Raw genomic sequence first — 14,439 nt, forward strand, 5'->3', positions numbered from 1 at the left:
TAAAAACACACCTGTAAGAGGGGAGGTAAATGGGGCAAAAGGAGTCAAGTATGCGGTGACGGGAAAAAAATCTAACAATGGGCAGTGAACACACAATGCAATATATATATATGCCTTACTGTTGAATTGTACACTTGAAACTTACTAGATTTTGTTAAGCAATGTCACCATAATAAAAAATTTAAAAACACACATCTGTAAATGTGTGCTATTTCTAAACCTTTCCCTGACGAGTCCCACCTGACTGTGGTCACTTTACTCTTCCACTATACCTGCACTATATAGACATCCGGCAGTGTTCCTGGATTAGTATGTACTTATGCTTCTATCTCTTTTAAACTGCTCTTAAGTCATCATTCAAGTCTTTCCACAAATACAAACCCTACCTCCTTAGTTAAACTAGGAACTCCTCAAGCAAGGGTGCTTCTAATTGTTATATATTTGCAGTGGGGGGTGGGGGGCGGGAGGGACTACTATAGCCCTCTCTGTGTTGCTGTGGATCTAAGTACAAAGGTGATGTAGGGAGGGGGAAGAGAGGTCAACTGCATCCATTCAGTCCTCAGAATATATCTTTTTGTTAAGTAATTAGTTCACCACTGTAAATACTGCATAGCCTATGAAGAATTCAACAGGCTTGCCTTTATAAATCGGGGATTTAGAAAATTACATACACACACAATAATTAGTCCATTAAAAGTTATTGACTTGGGTTATTCATGATGACTTTAAGTTTTTCAATAATTCTTTTTATACATTTAGACTTTTTTTTGGCCCAGAGACAGACACTGATTACAAAAGGAAATTTTACAATTGTGATAGTAACCTCTGTAAAGTATTGAAATGGTATTTAAAGTGACTTATCTGGTTTTCTGTTTATGGCCAACAAACCAGATTTATCTTAACTTAGAAAACCATACAATACGTGAAAAATGTCAGTTTTCAGATATTGGACAACAGGCATCACAGGACTGTGATCCTTGAAAGAAAAGAAACAAGAAATTTTTCCCTTTATTAAATGAGCCCCTCATTGCACAAACTTACCATGTGGAGGCAGTTTCCAGTCTACAGTTGAGGAAAGAGGCCAAGTTCTGCTGAATTGAGGAGACAAAGGACAGAGTTCATGGAGGCCAAGGTAGCTAGAGTTTGCAGGACAGAATGCCAAGCCAGCTGCCAGAGCAAGAGCTCCAATGATCTGTAGAAGCATCCCCTGAGGCTTTGGCCGGATCCTGCTCTGCATGTAAGTGAGAAGAAACTACACAAATCTGAGAAAGAACCACCAGAAAGAAGCAGAGAGAACAATTCTCCGAGCTCACACAGAGCTGAGAATAGATTGTGCTCCTGCTAGGAAAGAACTCACAAAACAGGAGGTATCAGGTAGTGAATTAACTACAGGCAAAAAATAAATTCCAGCCTTTCAATAAATTCCATTCTTTATAGAAATACAACAAAATCCAGTACTCAATTATGTAAAATTCACAGTGTCTGACATAAAGTAAACAAATTGCAAGCATGTAAAGAAACAGGTATATTTGGTCCATTGCCAGGAGAAAAGTTAATCAATTAAAATGGAGCCAGAAATGGCAGAAATGATGGGATTAGCAGACAAGGATGTTAAGACAATTGTTCTAAGTTTCTTCTATAGGTCCAAGAAGATGGACAGAAGTGAGATCATGATAAAAATGGAAAAAAGAAAGATATTAAAAAAAAATCCTAATGGAATGTATGGAGATGAAAAATGCATTATCTGAAATAAAAAATGAACTTTGGAGGATTAATAACTAACTAAGCACTACAGAAGATCATTAACCATAAAAACAGAGCAATGAAACTATCCAAACTAGGAAAAAGGGGGGTGGGGGGGACAATGACAATAAGTAAACAGAGCATCGGTGACCTATGGGATAATATCAAGTGGTCTAACATATGTTTAAGTCCTAGGTGGAAAGGGTTGGAGCAGGATAGAGGTGAACAGAAAAAAATATTTGAAAAAATAAGAGCCACATTTTTGCAAATTAGATAAAAACTATAAATCCATAGGCCTAGAAGCTTGACAAGCCCCATAAAATAAGCCTAATAAAAACTATGTAAAGATATCTCATAAGTAAGCTTCTGAAACCCAAGAGTAAAGAAAAATCTTAAAACCAGCCAGATAAAAAATTAAAGTACAATCCAAGGAGTAAAGAGAAGAATGAGAGCAGACTTCTTGTAGGAAGCTATACAAGCAGAAGACAGTAGAGAAATATCATTAAAGTACTAAAAGAAAGTACCAAAAATACTCAGGAAGATCACAGGATACAGGATAAACACAAAAATTAATCATATTTTTATATGCAAGTAATGAAAACACGGACACTGAAATTAAAAATACCATTTTAACCACTCAAAAAATTGAAATATGTATATGTAAATCTAACAAAACATGTACAGGACTTGTATGCTAAAAATTACAAAATGCTGACAAAAGAAATTAAAGAATATATAAATAAATAGAGAGACAGTTTTCATGGATTGGAAGACTCAACATAGTAAAGATGTTATTTCTACTCAAACTGATATGCAGGGTTAATGCAATCTCTATCAAAATCCCAGCAATTAACTTTTGTAGATACAGAAAAGATTATTTTAAAATTTACATAGAAAAGCGAAGAAACTAGAATAGTGAAAACTCTTTTGAAAAGGAAGAATAAAGTGGAAGGAAGCAGTTTACCTAATAAAGACTTATTATGTAGCTATAGTAAGCAAGACTGTGTGGTATTGTGGAGGGGTAGAATAGAATAAAGAAGCTGTAAATAGACCTCCCTAAATACCCCAACTGATTTTTGACAAGTGAGCAAAAGCAACTCAATTGAGGAAAAAATAGCCTTTTCAACAAATGGCGCTAGAGTAATTTGACATAATATTAACCTCAAGCTAAGTCTATCTTATTTTTAAAAATTAACTGAAAATGGATCAAGAACAAGTGTAAAACTTAAAACTATAAAACTTTTAGAAAAAAAAAAAAGACAGGAGAAAACCGTCAAGCTCTAGGGGAAGGAAAATAATTCTTAGAAGACCTGATACCAAAAACACAAGCCATAAAATGAAAGATTAACAAATTGTACTCCATCAAAATTAAAAATCTTTGCTCTACAAAAGATCATTTCAACAGGAAAAAAAAAGAAGATAAGCTATAGACTAGGTAAAAATATTTGCAATCCACGTATCTGAAAAAGGACTAGTCTCCAGAATATATAAATAATGCTCAAAATTCAACAGTATCCAACTTAAAAATAGGCAAAAGATATTAAAACATTTCACTGAAGAGAATATGCAAGTGAAAAATAATAACACAAAAAGATATTCATCATCATTAGCCATTAGCCATTAGGGAAATGTAAATTAAAATCATGAGCTATTACTACACACCTATCAGAATGAGTAAAATAAAAAATAGTAACAACTCCAAATGCTGGCAAGGATGTGAATAAACTGAATTGTTCATACATTGCTGGTGAGAATATAAAATGACATAGCTACTATGGAAAACAGTTTGGCATTCTCTTAGGAAACTAAACATATAACTATTGTACAACCTAACGACTGCATTTCTGGGCATTTATCCCAGAGAAATAAAAATGTATGTTCTCACAGAAATCTGTACATAAATGTTCATAGCTTTGTTTATAATAGCTAACACCTGGAAACAACCCAGATGTCCTTCAGTGGGTGAATGGTTAAATAAGCTGTGGAACATCCATACTGTATTAGCTTCCTATTTCTGCTATAGAAAGTTACCCCAAACTTAGTGAGTTAAAAATAATTTATTAACTAACTTAACATTTTATAGATCAAAAGTCTGAAATGTTTCTCACTTGGCTAAAATCAAGATTTGGACAAAGCTGTATTTATTCTGCAGTCTCTAGAGAAGAATCCACTCACCTGCCTTTCTCAGCTTCTAGAGGCTGCTACCTTCCTTGGGCCTCTTTCTGCATCTTTAAAGCCAGTAGTATAGCATCTGCCCATCTATCTCTGCCTCTGACCTGCCTATCTCTTTCCTACAAGAATCTTTGTGATCACATCAGGCCAACCCTGATAATCCAGGATAATCTGCCCATTATAAACTCCTTAACTTAATCACATCTGCAAAGTCCCTTTTGCAATGTTAGGTAACCTATTTATGGGTTCAAGAGATTAGGAAATAGACATCTTTGGAAGGGCTATTATTTTGTTTACCACACATTTCATTGAATAGTATCAGCAATAACAAGGAATTAACTATTTGGTACATCCAAAAACCTAGATGAATTTTCAGAGAACTATACTGAATGAAAAAAAAAAAAAAACAAACATTTTCAAACTCTACGATTCCATTTATATAACATTCCTGAAATGACAAAATTACAGAAATGGAGACTAGATCAGAGGTTACTAGGGATTAAAGAAAAGTACAGGAAAAAAGTTGGTGTGACTATAAAAGGGATCCTTGTAGTGATGTAAATGTTTTGTTTTTTGACTGTATCAATATCAGTATCCTATTTGTCATATTGTACTATAGTTTTGCAAGATGTCACCATTGGAGTAAACTGGGTAAAGGGTACATAAATCTGTATTATTCCTTACGACTGCATATGTGTCTACAATTATCTCAAAATTAAAATTTAAATTTAAATAAAAAGATGAGAGAGCACTTCCCAATAAATATTATGAAGCCAGAATTAACTTGATTTCAAGGACATTATGAGAAAAGAAAATGAGAGATAAATATTCCTCATAAATACATTTGCAAAAATCCTTAGCAAGACATTTGTAAATCAAATCATACAATATAAGAAAAAGATAATACATCATGGTCATATGGGGTTCATCCCAGGAATGCAAGGTTGGTTTTAACATTCAAAAATCAAGTGATGAAAGTCACCATATTAGTGTACTAAACAAGAAAACCATATAAGTATCTTCATAAAAGCAAAAAAAAAAAAAAAACCATTTGACAAAATTTAACAACTCAGAAAAATAAGAGACTTTTTCAACCTAATAAAGGACATCTAAGGTAAAACTTAACATCATATTCAACGGTGAAAGACTGAATACTTTCCCTCTAAGTCTGGGAAAACAAAGATGTCCGCCCTCATCACTTTTACTCATTATTGGAATGAAGGTCCTAAATAGTGCAATAAGGCAAGAAAAAGTTACACAGATGGGGTCTCATAAAGGAGTTCTATCATCTTGGGTCATTTATATTTTTTTCCTTTGCACTAAATTTAATTATTATATTTAATGTTATATTATTTAAAATCAGCTATTTTAAAGGGGACTTTATAAGTTGTAATAATAATGAATTATCACATAACTGCAAAAATGAGGAAGACAATATTTTTTCAGAAGCTTGATTTTGGCTCAGATTAAAAAACTGGTGTTTTACAGTCTGTTTTCAGAAGTCTTCACTGAAGTGGAGATTCCAAACAGAGAACTTTTTAAATTTCCATTTTAACCCAATAATAGTTTTCATTTACATAGACTCTTACGTAACTCTACCAGAAGAAACTTTTGTTCACCTAATGTGGGTGGCTGAAAGTGATAAACTCTGGTGTGCCTCCTGTTGACCCTTGAGATCGCCTCAGAATCCTTCACCCTGGTCTAGTCAGCCGCCGCAATGTAGTTGAGCAGACACATGGAACAAAATCTAATTTCTGTCTCTGTAGTAAAGCCATTTACTTGAAGGGAAAAAGATCTGTAATGCAGGCTGTACTCATTCAGGCTGTCCTATCTCACACTGGTCTGATTATGGATGTTTTGCTTTTCCTTAAAATATTAAGGTATTTATATCTTAATATAGTCTAGCCATCATCAGACTCTATGATATAGAAAGTATACATGTAATAACTATACTCTGTGACGTTTATAAAGAAATTATTAGTCTATTCCCTATGTAAAAATCAGGAGTCAGGGGGTTAGTTTCTGTTATTAAGAACCTGAAATATGTTCATTCTAAGAAAGGTATGCTTAAATTTTTTTGACGGTTCCAAAACTTAAGAGAGTTAGACCTAGAATTCTATGGTGCCAGTGTCACATCCCAAAGGCAGAGTGACTCCAGGCCCCAGTTAGGCCTCACTCACATTTTAGCAGTCTATACTTAATGGGTGAGCCAAGCCATCTTGTCTGTTTGAGCCGCTATAACAGAATACCATAGACTGGGTGGCTTATAAACAATAGAAATTTATTTTTCACAGTTCTGGAGGCTGAGAAGTCTAAGATCAAGATACTGGAGAGTCTACTTCCTGGTTCACAGACTGATGTCTTCTCTCTGTGTCCTTACAAGACAGAAGGGGCGAGAGAGCTCTCTGGGGTCTCCTTTATATGGACATTAATCCCATTCGGAAGGGCTCTACCTCATGACCTAATCACCTCCCAGGAGCCCTTACCTCCTAATACTATTATATTGGGGGTTAGGATTTCAACATATTAATTTAGGGGGACACAAATATTCAGTCCATAACACAAGCCTTGTTGGGTACCTTAAACTTTGTACGGAAATCACGGCAGTAGAGATGAGGCCATCACAATATTGCTAGATACTTGGCATAACTAAAGTTACAAAGTTTAATTTAAAAATGATTTTCAGTGTAAACTTTTCTTTACAGGTTTTGTCTAGCTGTTGGAAGAGGGTCCCTTAAAGTTTACTATATGTCTAAATAGTTTGATTTCTGAAGGAAAACCTTGATCTGAGGAAATATAGTTCCTCTGGGCTTTGTCTCCTTGTGTTTCAAGCTGCATGCAAAGGCTGGAGAAGAATCATGGAGCCCAAGCTTTATGGTAGGGTTGAAACTGAATAAGCATGGAACATGCAGGTGGTTTGAGGTCCATAGTGGACCAGTGCACTACTGCTAGTAGATACGTATAGACTCTGATATCACTGGAGTAGAGAGCATTTTAAGGAACCAGCCTCTCTGAGATACACCTTGCAAATCAGGTACTAGACAGGCTTTGTGTCACCCAGCCCTGGAGTCATCACCTATCTTTCTGAGGGCTATGAGCCAGAGGTCCCTAAGACCAGTTGTTTGCAGAGACTTGCTGCCCCCTCACTTTTCCCTCTCGTTCTTTGTCTTCAGGGGGAGCTGACCATGACCAGTGACATGGAAAACTTACAGAACGCCCTGTACCTAGACACAGTGCCAGAGTCCTGGGCCAGGCGAGCCTACCCTTCCACAGCAGGCCTGGCAGGCTGGTTTTTGGATCTCCTCAGCCGAATCAAGGAGTTGGAAGCTTGGATAGGTGACTTTGCAATGCCCTCCACTGTATGGCTGACAGGCTTTTTCAACCCCCAGTCCTTCCTGACTGCCATAATGCAGTCCATTGCCCACAAGAATGAGTGGCCACTGGACCAGATGGCTCTGCAATGTGAGGTGACAAAGAAGAACAGAGAGGAATTCAGAAGCCCTCCTCGGGAAGGGGCCTATATCCATGGCCTCTTCATGGAAGGTGCTCGCTGGGATGCACAGGTAAATCTTCGGATGAGCCAAGGGACATCCTTTGTAGGCTGATTGAATTGCATACTGCCTCCTATAAAGTGTGATTACTAAAAGGGATGCCCGTGAATCTTTTGACCTAGATAACCTTCCCTTTAGGCTGGCAAGCCTTTTTCATGCAACCAGGATGGTGCAAAGAACACAGACTTTGCAGAGTGAGTAAAATAGAGCAGTTAAAAGCTCTGGAACCAGACTGGTTGGATTAGCACCACCATTTATTTACTCTGTGACCTTAGGATGTCATTCTACCTCTCCAAATCTTATTTTACTCAACTGCTAAATGGAGAAATAGAGTTGTCATGAAAATTAAATGAGTTAATATGCAAGATACTTAGAACAACACCTGGCATATAGGGAGCACTCAAAAAGTGTTGGAATCAGCTCTCCCTGCTGCTGGGGATATCATTTTACCTCCCTGGTCCATTTTTCTCATTTGTGAGCCTTAGAAGGGCAGAAACCCCTTCTACATTTTACATTGTCCCCCTTTCAGCAAAGAAGAGCCAGTAGATACCATTTAAAGTGATATTTTAAAAGGATTCCTCACTGAAGGCTAATAAAAATTTGAGTTGCTATAAGATTAGAGATGTTTATCATGGATAGGAAACTGGCAAACAAGCACAGATGGCTAGGATAAATGACATGGGCAACGATGGATAACTCTAGAACAAATTTACATTTGTTGTACACATAATCTGGAAGGAATGCTTAGTCAAATATCCCACTTGGCAAATGACACTAAACTATGCCTAGCAGTCAGTATCAAGCTAATGGTGAAAAACTGTTAAAAGAACTAGAAGACCCTAGAAGTCCATGTAAATATACTTATAGAACTGCAGTGGATTAAATAGTGTCCTTTTAAAATTCATGTTCACCCAGAACCTCAGCATGTGACCGTATTTGGGAATAGGGTCATACTAGAGTAGAAGAGGACCTAAATCCAATGATTGGTATCCTTGTAAGAAGGCTATGTTGGAGACAGAGAAGAGAATGAATGTTCTGTAAAGATGGAAGCAGAGATTTCAGTAATGCAACTACAAGGCAAAGAAAGCCAAGGATTGCCAGAAACCACCAAAAGCTGAGAAGAGGCATGGGACAGTTTCTGCCTCAGAGCCCCCTGAAGGAACCAAGCTTACCTATACCTTAATTTAAGACTTCTGGCCTTTAGAAATTGAAAGAAAACATTTCTGTTGTATTAAGCCATCAACTTTGTGGCAATTTGTTACGGCAGCCCTAGAAAACCAATCAAGAGCCAACAGAAAGGATAGTAAAGTGGAACAGTGTTGAAACAGCTTGAGGAAAAAAAATGATTCCAATCATCTACCTCCAATTTTTCATTAATTGTTTCTAAGTAACAGTTATAAAAACTTTCCAAAAAGCAATACCTGCCCACCAAAAGTTCTTGTTCTCACAGTGTCTATCCTAGAGAGATTTCAGCAAAAATGAAAGAGTAAGGATATCCAAAAGTCCTCTCCTCCATAAAACAGTAACAACACTGGCCAAAAAAAAAAAAATTATCAGAATCAACTTTTTCAGAATTCTGGAAATTAACCAAAGGCTTTCAGCAATCCAAGGAGTGTTCGTTGAAAAAAAAAATGGCTGAATCTCAGTAAAAAGAGCAAGCTTTGGGGCCTTTTAACTTGTCCTATTCCCATTCCCTACTCCCCGACTCTATGGTAGCCTTGACAACCAACAGGCCACAGTCACCATAAAAATAGCAGCACAGCAGCCACCAGATGAAGTAAAATGGAGTTGTAGTGCCTTTGAAGCCCCATTCCCAGAAAACTATAATCATTTTTCCTGTCTTATGGTTTCATGGAAGACCCCACTCACAAGTCTGTCTCTATTTGCCCTGAGTTGAAGCTCATCCAGGGCAACAGCCTTTCCCCAAGGGCATTTACTGAAAATAATCAAAGATATTGAAGTTAGCATGAGGCAGTAGGTATAAATGGGACAAATCATAAGATAACCAAAAAGCTTTAAAAGAGAAGCTAGAAAATTGGATGTTCAGAGGGACTTAGAGAACCTCCAACATGTTCTTGGAAACCTAGAAGGCCATGCCCATGTGCAGAGATGGGCACACGACCAGGGTGATGCACATGCTCAAGAAAGACCTGAGGGGACCATAAGTTCTCACCTCTAGCCAACACTGAGGCTGTGTGGAATCAGGAAGTGAAGGCTAATGCAGAGCTTTAAACTGCCTGGTTGAGCACTAAAGGCATGCCCCCAAACAAACACACACAGAGAATTCCTGACCAAAGATTGTGAGACTTATTGGTTCCAGGCATTTTTTAAAAATCCATCCAATTATTCAGTGGCCACACATGACAAAGAATACAGGCTTTAAAGCATCAGTTCAGAAAAGTCACTAAATGACAAACCCTATGGAGGGAGAAGATCTGATTTCCAGAGTTGCCACATTTTATTATTTAAAATATTCAATTTTCAACAACAAAAAAAAATTATGATACATGCAAAGAAACAAAAAAAGAAAACAGAAAAAAAGCAGTCAACAGCAACTGTCCTTGAGAAAGTCAGAAGCTGGACATACTAGGCAAAGACTTTTAATCAGCTATTTTAAATATATTGAAGGAACTAAAGGAAACTGGGTCTAAATTACTAAAGAGAAGTATGTGACCAATGTCTCACTGAATAGAGAATATTGATAAAGAAATATAAAAGAAAAATAGTAACTCTGGAGTTGAAAAGTATACCTGAAATAAAAATTCAGTAGAGGATTTCAACAGTAGATTTTAGTAGGCGAGAATCACTAAACTTAGAAATACATCAATTGAATTTATCCAATCTGAGAAACAGAAAGAAAAAAATAAAGAAAAATGAACAGTATAGAGACCTGAGGGACACCATCATGGATGCCAACATTTACATAGTGGGAGTCCCAGAGGTGAAGAGAAAGAGAGAAAGAATATTTGAAGAAATGATGGCCAACACTTTCCAAATTTGATGAAAAACATTAATTTACACATCTAAGAAGGTTAATAAAAGCCAAATAGAATAAGCTTAGAAATCCATATCAAGACATGTTATAATCAAACTGTTAAAAGAAAAAGATAAAATCTTAGAAGCTGCAAAAGAAAAACAATTCATCACCTACAAGTGGACCTCAATGAGATTAATAGCTTATTTCTCATTAGAAACCACAAAGGCCAGAAGGCAGTGGAATTACATAGTGAAAGTGCTGAAAGAAAAAGATCGTCAGCCAAGAACTCTATACCCAGCAAAACTATCTTTTAAAAATGAAGGAGAAATTAAGGCATTCACAGATTTAAAAAAAAAAAGAGTGAGAGAGAATTTATTACTAGCTGACCAGCCCCACAAGAAATACTAAAGGGAGTCCTTCAGGATGAAATGAAAGGATACTAGACAGTAACTCAAGTCCATATGAAGAAATAGAGTACTAGTGAAGTTAATATCATATGTAAATGTAAAAGACAATATAAATGAATTTTTTCTTGTAACTTTCATTTTTCTCTTGATTTAAAGGACGATCGCATAAAGCAATAATTATATCTATGCTGATAGGCGTAAAATGTATAAAGATGGAATACAAGTTAAGAACAAGTTCTTAAACACAGGAAAGGGGAAGAATAGAACTATATAGGAGTAAGTTTTTTTGTATACAGCCAAAATTAAGTTAGTATTGATCTGAAACATTTTATAAGATGTTAATTTATAAACTATTAAGAAAATAATTTTTAAATACAGTAAAAGAAATAACAAGGGAATTAAAATAGTATTCTACTATATATTTAACACAAAAGAAGGCAGTAATAGAGAAACAGGAGTAAGAGCTTTAGAAAACAAATAGTAAAATGGCAGATGTTAGTCTTACCTTATCAGCAATTATATTAATGTAAATGGATAAACACTAAAATTAAAAGGCAAAGAATGGCAGAATAGATTTTTAAAAATGATCCAACTATATGCTCTCTACAAGACACATAATTTAGATTCAAAGACACAAACAGGTTAAAAGTAAACATATGGGGAAAATATGCCAAATAGAGAATTCAAGCATAATAACTAGATATGATGTCAATACCCCACTACTTATGGTGACTGCTAATGGTTACGACTTCTTTTGGGGGTGATGAAAATGTTCTGGAATTAGAAAATTATTATTGCACATTTAAAAACACTTAATTGTACATTTTAAAATGTTTGCTTTTAAGGCACGTGGGGGGATAAAGGTTCTACCCCTATTCCCACACCCTGCCATAAACACTCAGTTATGGGGGACAAGGGAGTTCCCACTGTTTCCCTCAGTTCTGCTACTCATCATGCCTCATATAAACATCTAAGAGAACTGAAGAGACACATCCTTACCTTTAAATAAATTTCATGGAAAATAAACCAAACTCATAGTGTAAGGGACTCAGAGTCACCTGGACATAGGCAAGGAATTTGTGAACCACTCTGGATCAGCATTTCCCGAAGTATGTTCTAGAAAACACACGTGCAATGGGAAATAAACAGATTACAAAGAAAAGGGTCTGGTTAAATACAATTAAACTGTTTTCTTTACTGCTAGGACTTTGTGTCTTCAGTGTGCTAGTGCACACTGTAAAGCTTCAAGTCCAGGGTATGGTTGCGCCATTTCCCAAGCATATTTAATAAAGGAACCCGTTTCTTCCTTAGAACATTTCTCAAGTCTAATAGAAAAATTTGCTGTAGACATCTCAGTTGAGACATCTCAGAAAACCATAGAGAGTCCCCAACTGGAAAGCTACAGAAAGGCCAGATCCCTCTTCCATGAGTAAAGATAGAACATAGCTCCCTCTGATCAAAAAGTCAAAATGCCCTAGAGCGTGGATGATGTCACATAAGAAACTAGAACAGGACATAAAATCTTAAAAGCTAAAGCATTTGCTGGTAGCTGTCTTACTCATCTGTAAATACCCATCACCTAGAATGACATCTGACAAACATTCAATATGTTTATGAAATAAATAAATGAAAAAATAAAACTAGGAGAGATTCGAGCTTCAAAGGGATTAATTTGTATATAATAAATATCAGCTTTTGGAAATCTTCGAAATGTGATTTCGTCCAGAAAACAGTAGCAATATGTTTCCCACATCAGATGCATTATATCATCGGTTGTTTAGAGAACCTATAAGGGAGCAGGCAAAAAGGCAGCCAATCCTTCCTAGTCTTATCTCCTAGGTCTTCTACCAGGAGGTGGCTGGCTGGCTGGATTCTGGGTCTGACCTAAGATGGCTCTTCTCATGTTCTTGTCCTCAGGCTGGGATCATTACAGAGGCAAAGCTGAAGGATCTGACACCTCCGATGCCTGTGATGTTCATCAAGGCCATTCCTGCAGATAAGCAGGATTGCCGCAGTGTCTATCCTTGTCCTGTGTACAAGACTTGTCAGCGGGGACCCACCTATGTGTGGACTTTCAACCTGAAGACTAAGGAGAATCCATCTAAGTGGGTTCTAGCTGGAGTAGCTTTGCTTCTCCAAGTTTAGCTTTCTGCAGAGCCAGCAAGAAAACAAGGCTGGGCTGGAAACTTCCCAGAGGGACAAGTGGATGAGTGGTAACCACAGACACAGAGAAAAATAAGAAATCATAAGCACTCACAATTCTATAGAATTCTTGTAGAGAACTCAGAGACAAGTGCCTAATGTGAGGCTGAGCGGGAGGAGTGTGGACCCAGGAGCTAGGGAAGAGGCACTTCATAACACTGAACCTTCCTTAATAAAGTGATTTACTCTTCAACTGTGTCTGGTCCAAGCCTTGAGAATTGCAGAGTCATAAATAAAGATCCCAGGAGAAACAAGCCACAAACAATTGAGCCCTAATACTGTTACACGGCACTGCTCTCAATGCTCTAGCTCCCAGCTACTCCATGGACTAGTGGTATTGGCATCACCCATAAATCAGTGTTTGCATTTTAACAAGCTCTATTAAACTATAGAGCTTGTTATGCACATTATAGTTTGAGAAACATTACTCTGGACCAGGGGGTCACCAAACTTTTTTCTGTAGAGGATCATAGTAAATAGTTTAGGATTTGCAGGGCATACTGTTTGGTTGCAACTACTCAAGTCTTCCACTGGAACACCAAAGCAGCCACACACAATACATAAACAAATGGCTGTGCCCACATTCCAACAAAACTTCATTTACAAAAACAGGCAGTGGGCCACATTTTGCTGATCACTACTCTAGAAGAAAAGTATATATATAATATTTATCCTTCATTAATTCATACATCCACTCAATAAATTTTTATCTAACATCTACTATTTGCTGAGAACACAACTGTCAATGATAGGTTGTTTCCTTTTATATATCTCTACCATCTGTCAGATTAGGAGAGACCCAAGGAGAAACTCTTCACCTAAAGCTGTTTAACCTAGAAGTTTACTAGAATTTCCTCTGTGGAATATATATTCTCTGGGATCTAAGTAGTTCTACAGTTTTAATGATTTTTAAAGAGCTCTATGGGGAGGCTTGTTTGGCAAGAAGAGTCTGGAGGGCCCAGTATCCCTTCTAGGATCATTATTCCCACATATCCTTACGGAGACTTTTTTCTGGATTAATTACTACCTTGAGCAGGCGTCAGGATACCCTGAAGGGCTTGTTAAAACAAAGATTGCTGGGCCCCACCCTTCAGAATTTATGATTCATTAAGTCTAACAAATTGCCAGTGCTGCTGGTCTGGGAGCCGCACTTTGAGAACTCCTGATTTAAAACATAAAACTCTACCATTCTACAAATCTGTTATGCAGAATGCAGAATCTAATGACAATTCCTCGATGATTTTCTTGCTTTCCGCCCCGTGGTTCCTGCATCCTCTAAAAAGAAGCCATATTCCTCATCTTCATGCTATAAGAGAGTTAACAAACGCCTCTGGAATCCAGGAATTGCAACTTCAGTTTTGTCTCTCCTCTCATCAACCAGTAATGT

At 36.9% G+C, this 14,439-nt stretch overlaps 1 protein-coding gene across 3 annotated transcripts in view; it reads left to right on the forward strand.

The window, feature by feature from the left end:
• Nucleotides 1-13,363, forward strand: part of DNAH9 (dynein axonemal heavy chain 9) — a 310,371-nt gene extending 297,008 nt beyond the window's left edge. For all 3 annotated transcript variants that reach the window (XM_039847368.1, XM_039847369.1, XM_039847370.1), the window contains 2 exons: nt 7,089-7,478; nt 12,768-13,363. In XM_039847368.1, coding sequence (XP_039703302.1) covers nt 7,089-7,478; nt 12,768-12,995 — 618 coding nt within the window. In that variant the 3' untranslated portion in view covers nt 12,996-13,363. The remainder of the gene's footprint in view (nt 1-7,088; nt 7,479-12,767) is intronic.
• Nucleotides 13,364-14,439: the final 1,076 nt, after the last annotated feature.

Source organism: Pteropus medius, unplaced genomic scaffold (assembly GCF_902729225.1).
Source record: "Pteropus medius unplaced genomic scaffold, Ma_sr-lr_union100, whole genome shotgun sequence".
Taxonomy (NCBI): domain Eukaryota; kingdom Metazoa; phylum Chordata; class Mammalia; order Chiroptera; family Pteropodidae; genus Pteropus; species Pteropus medius.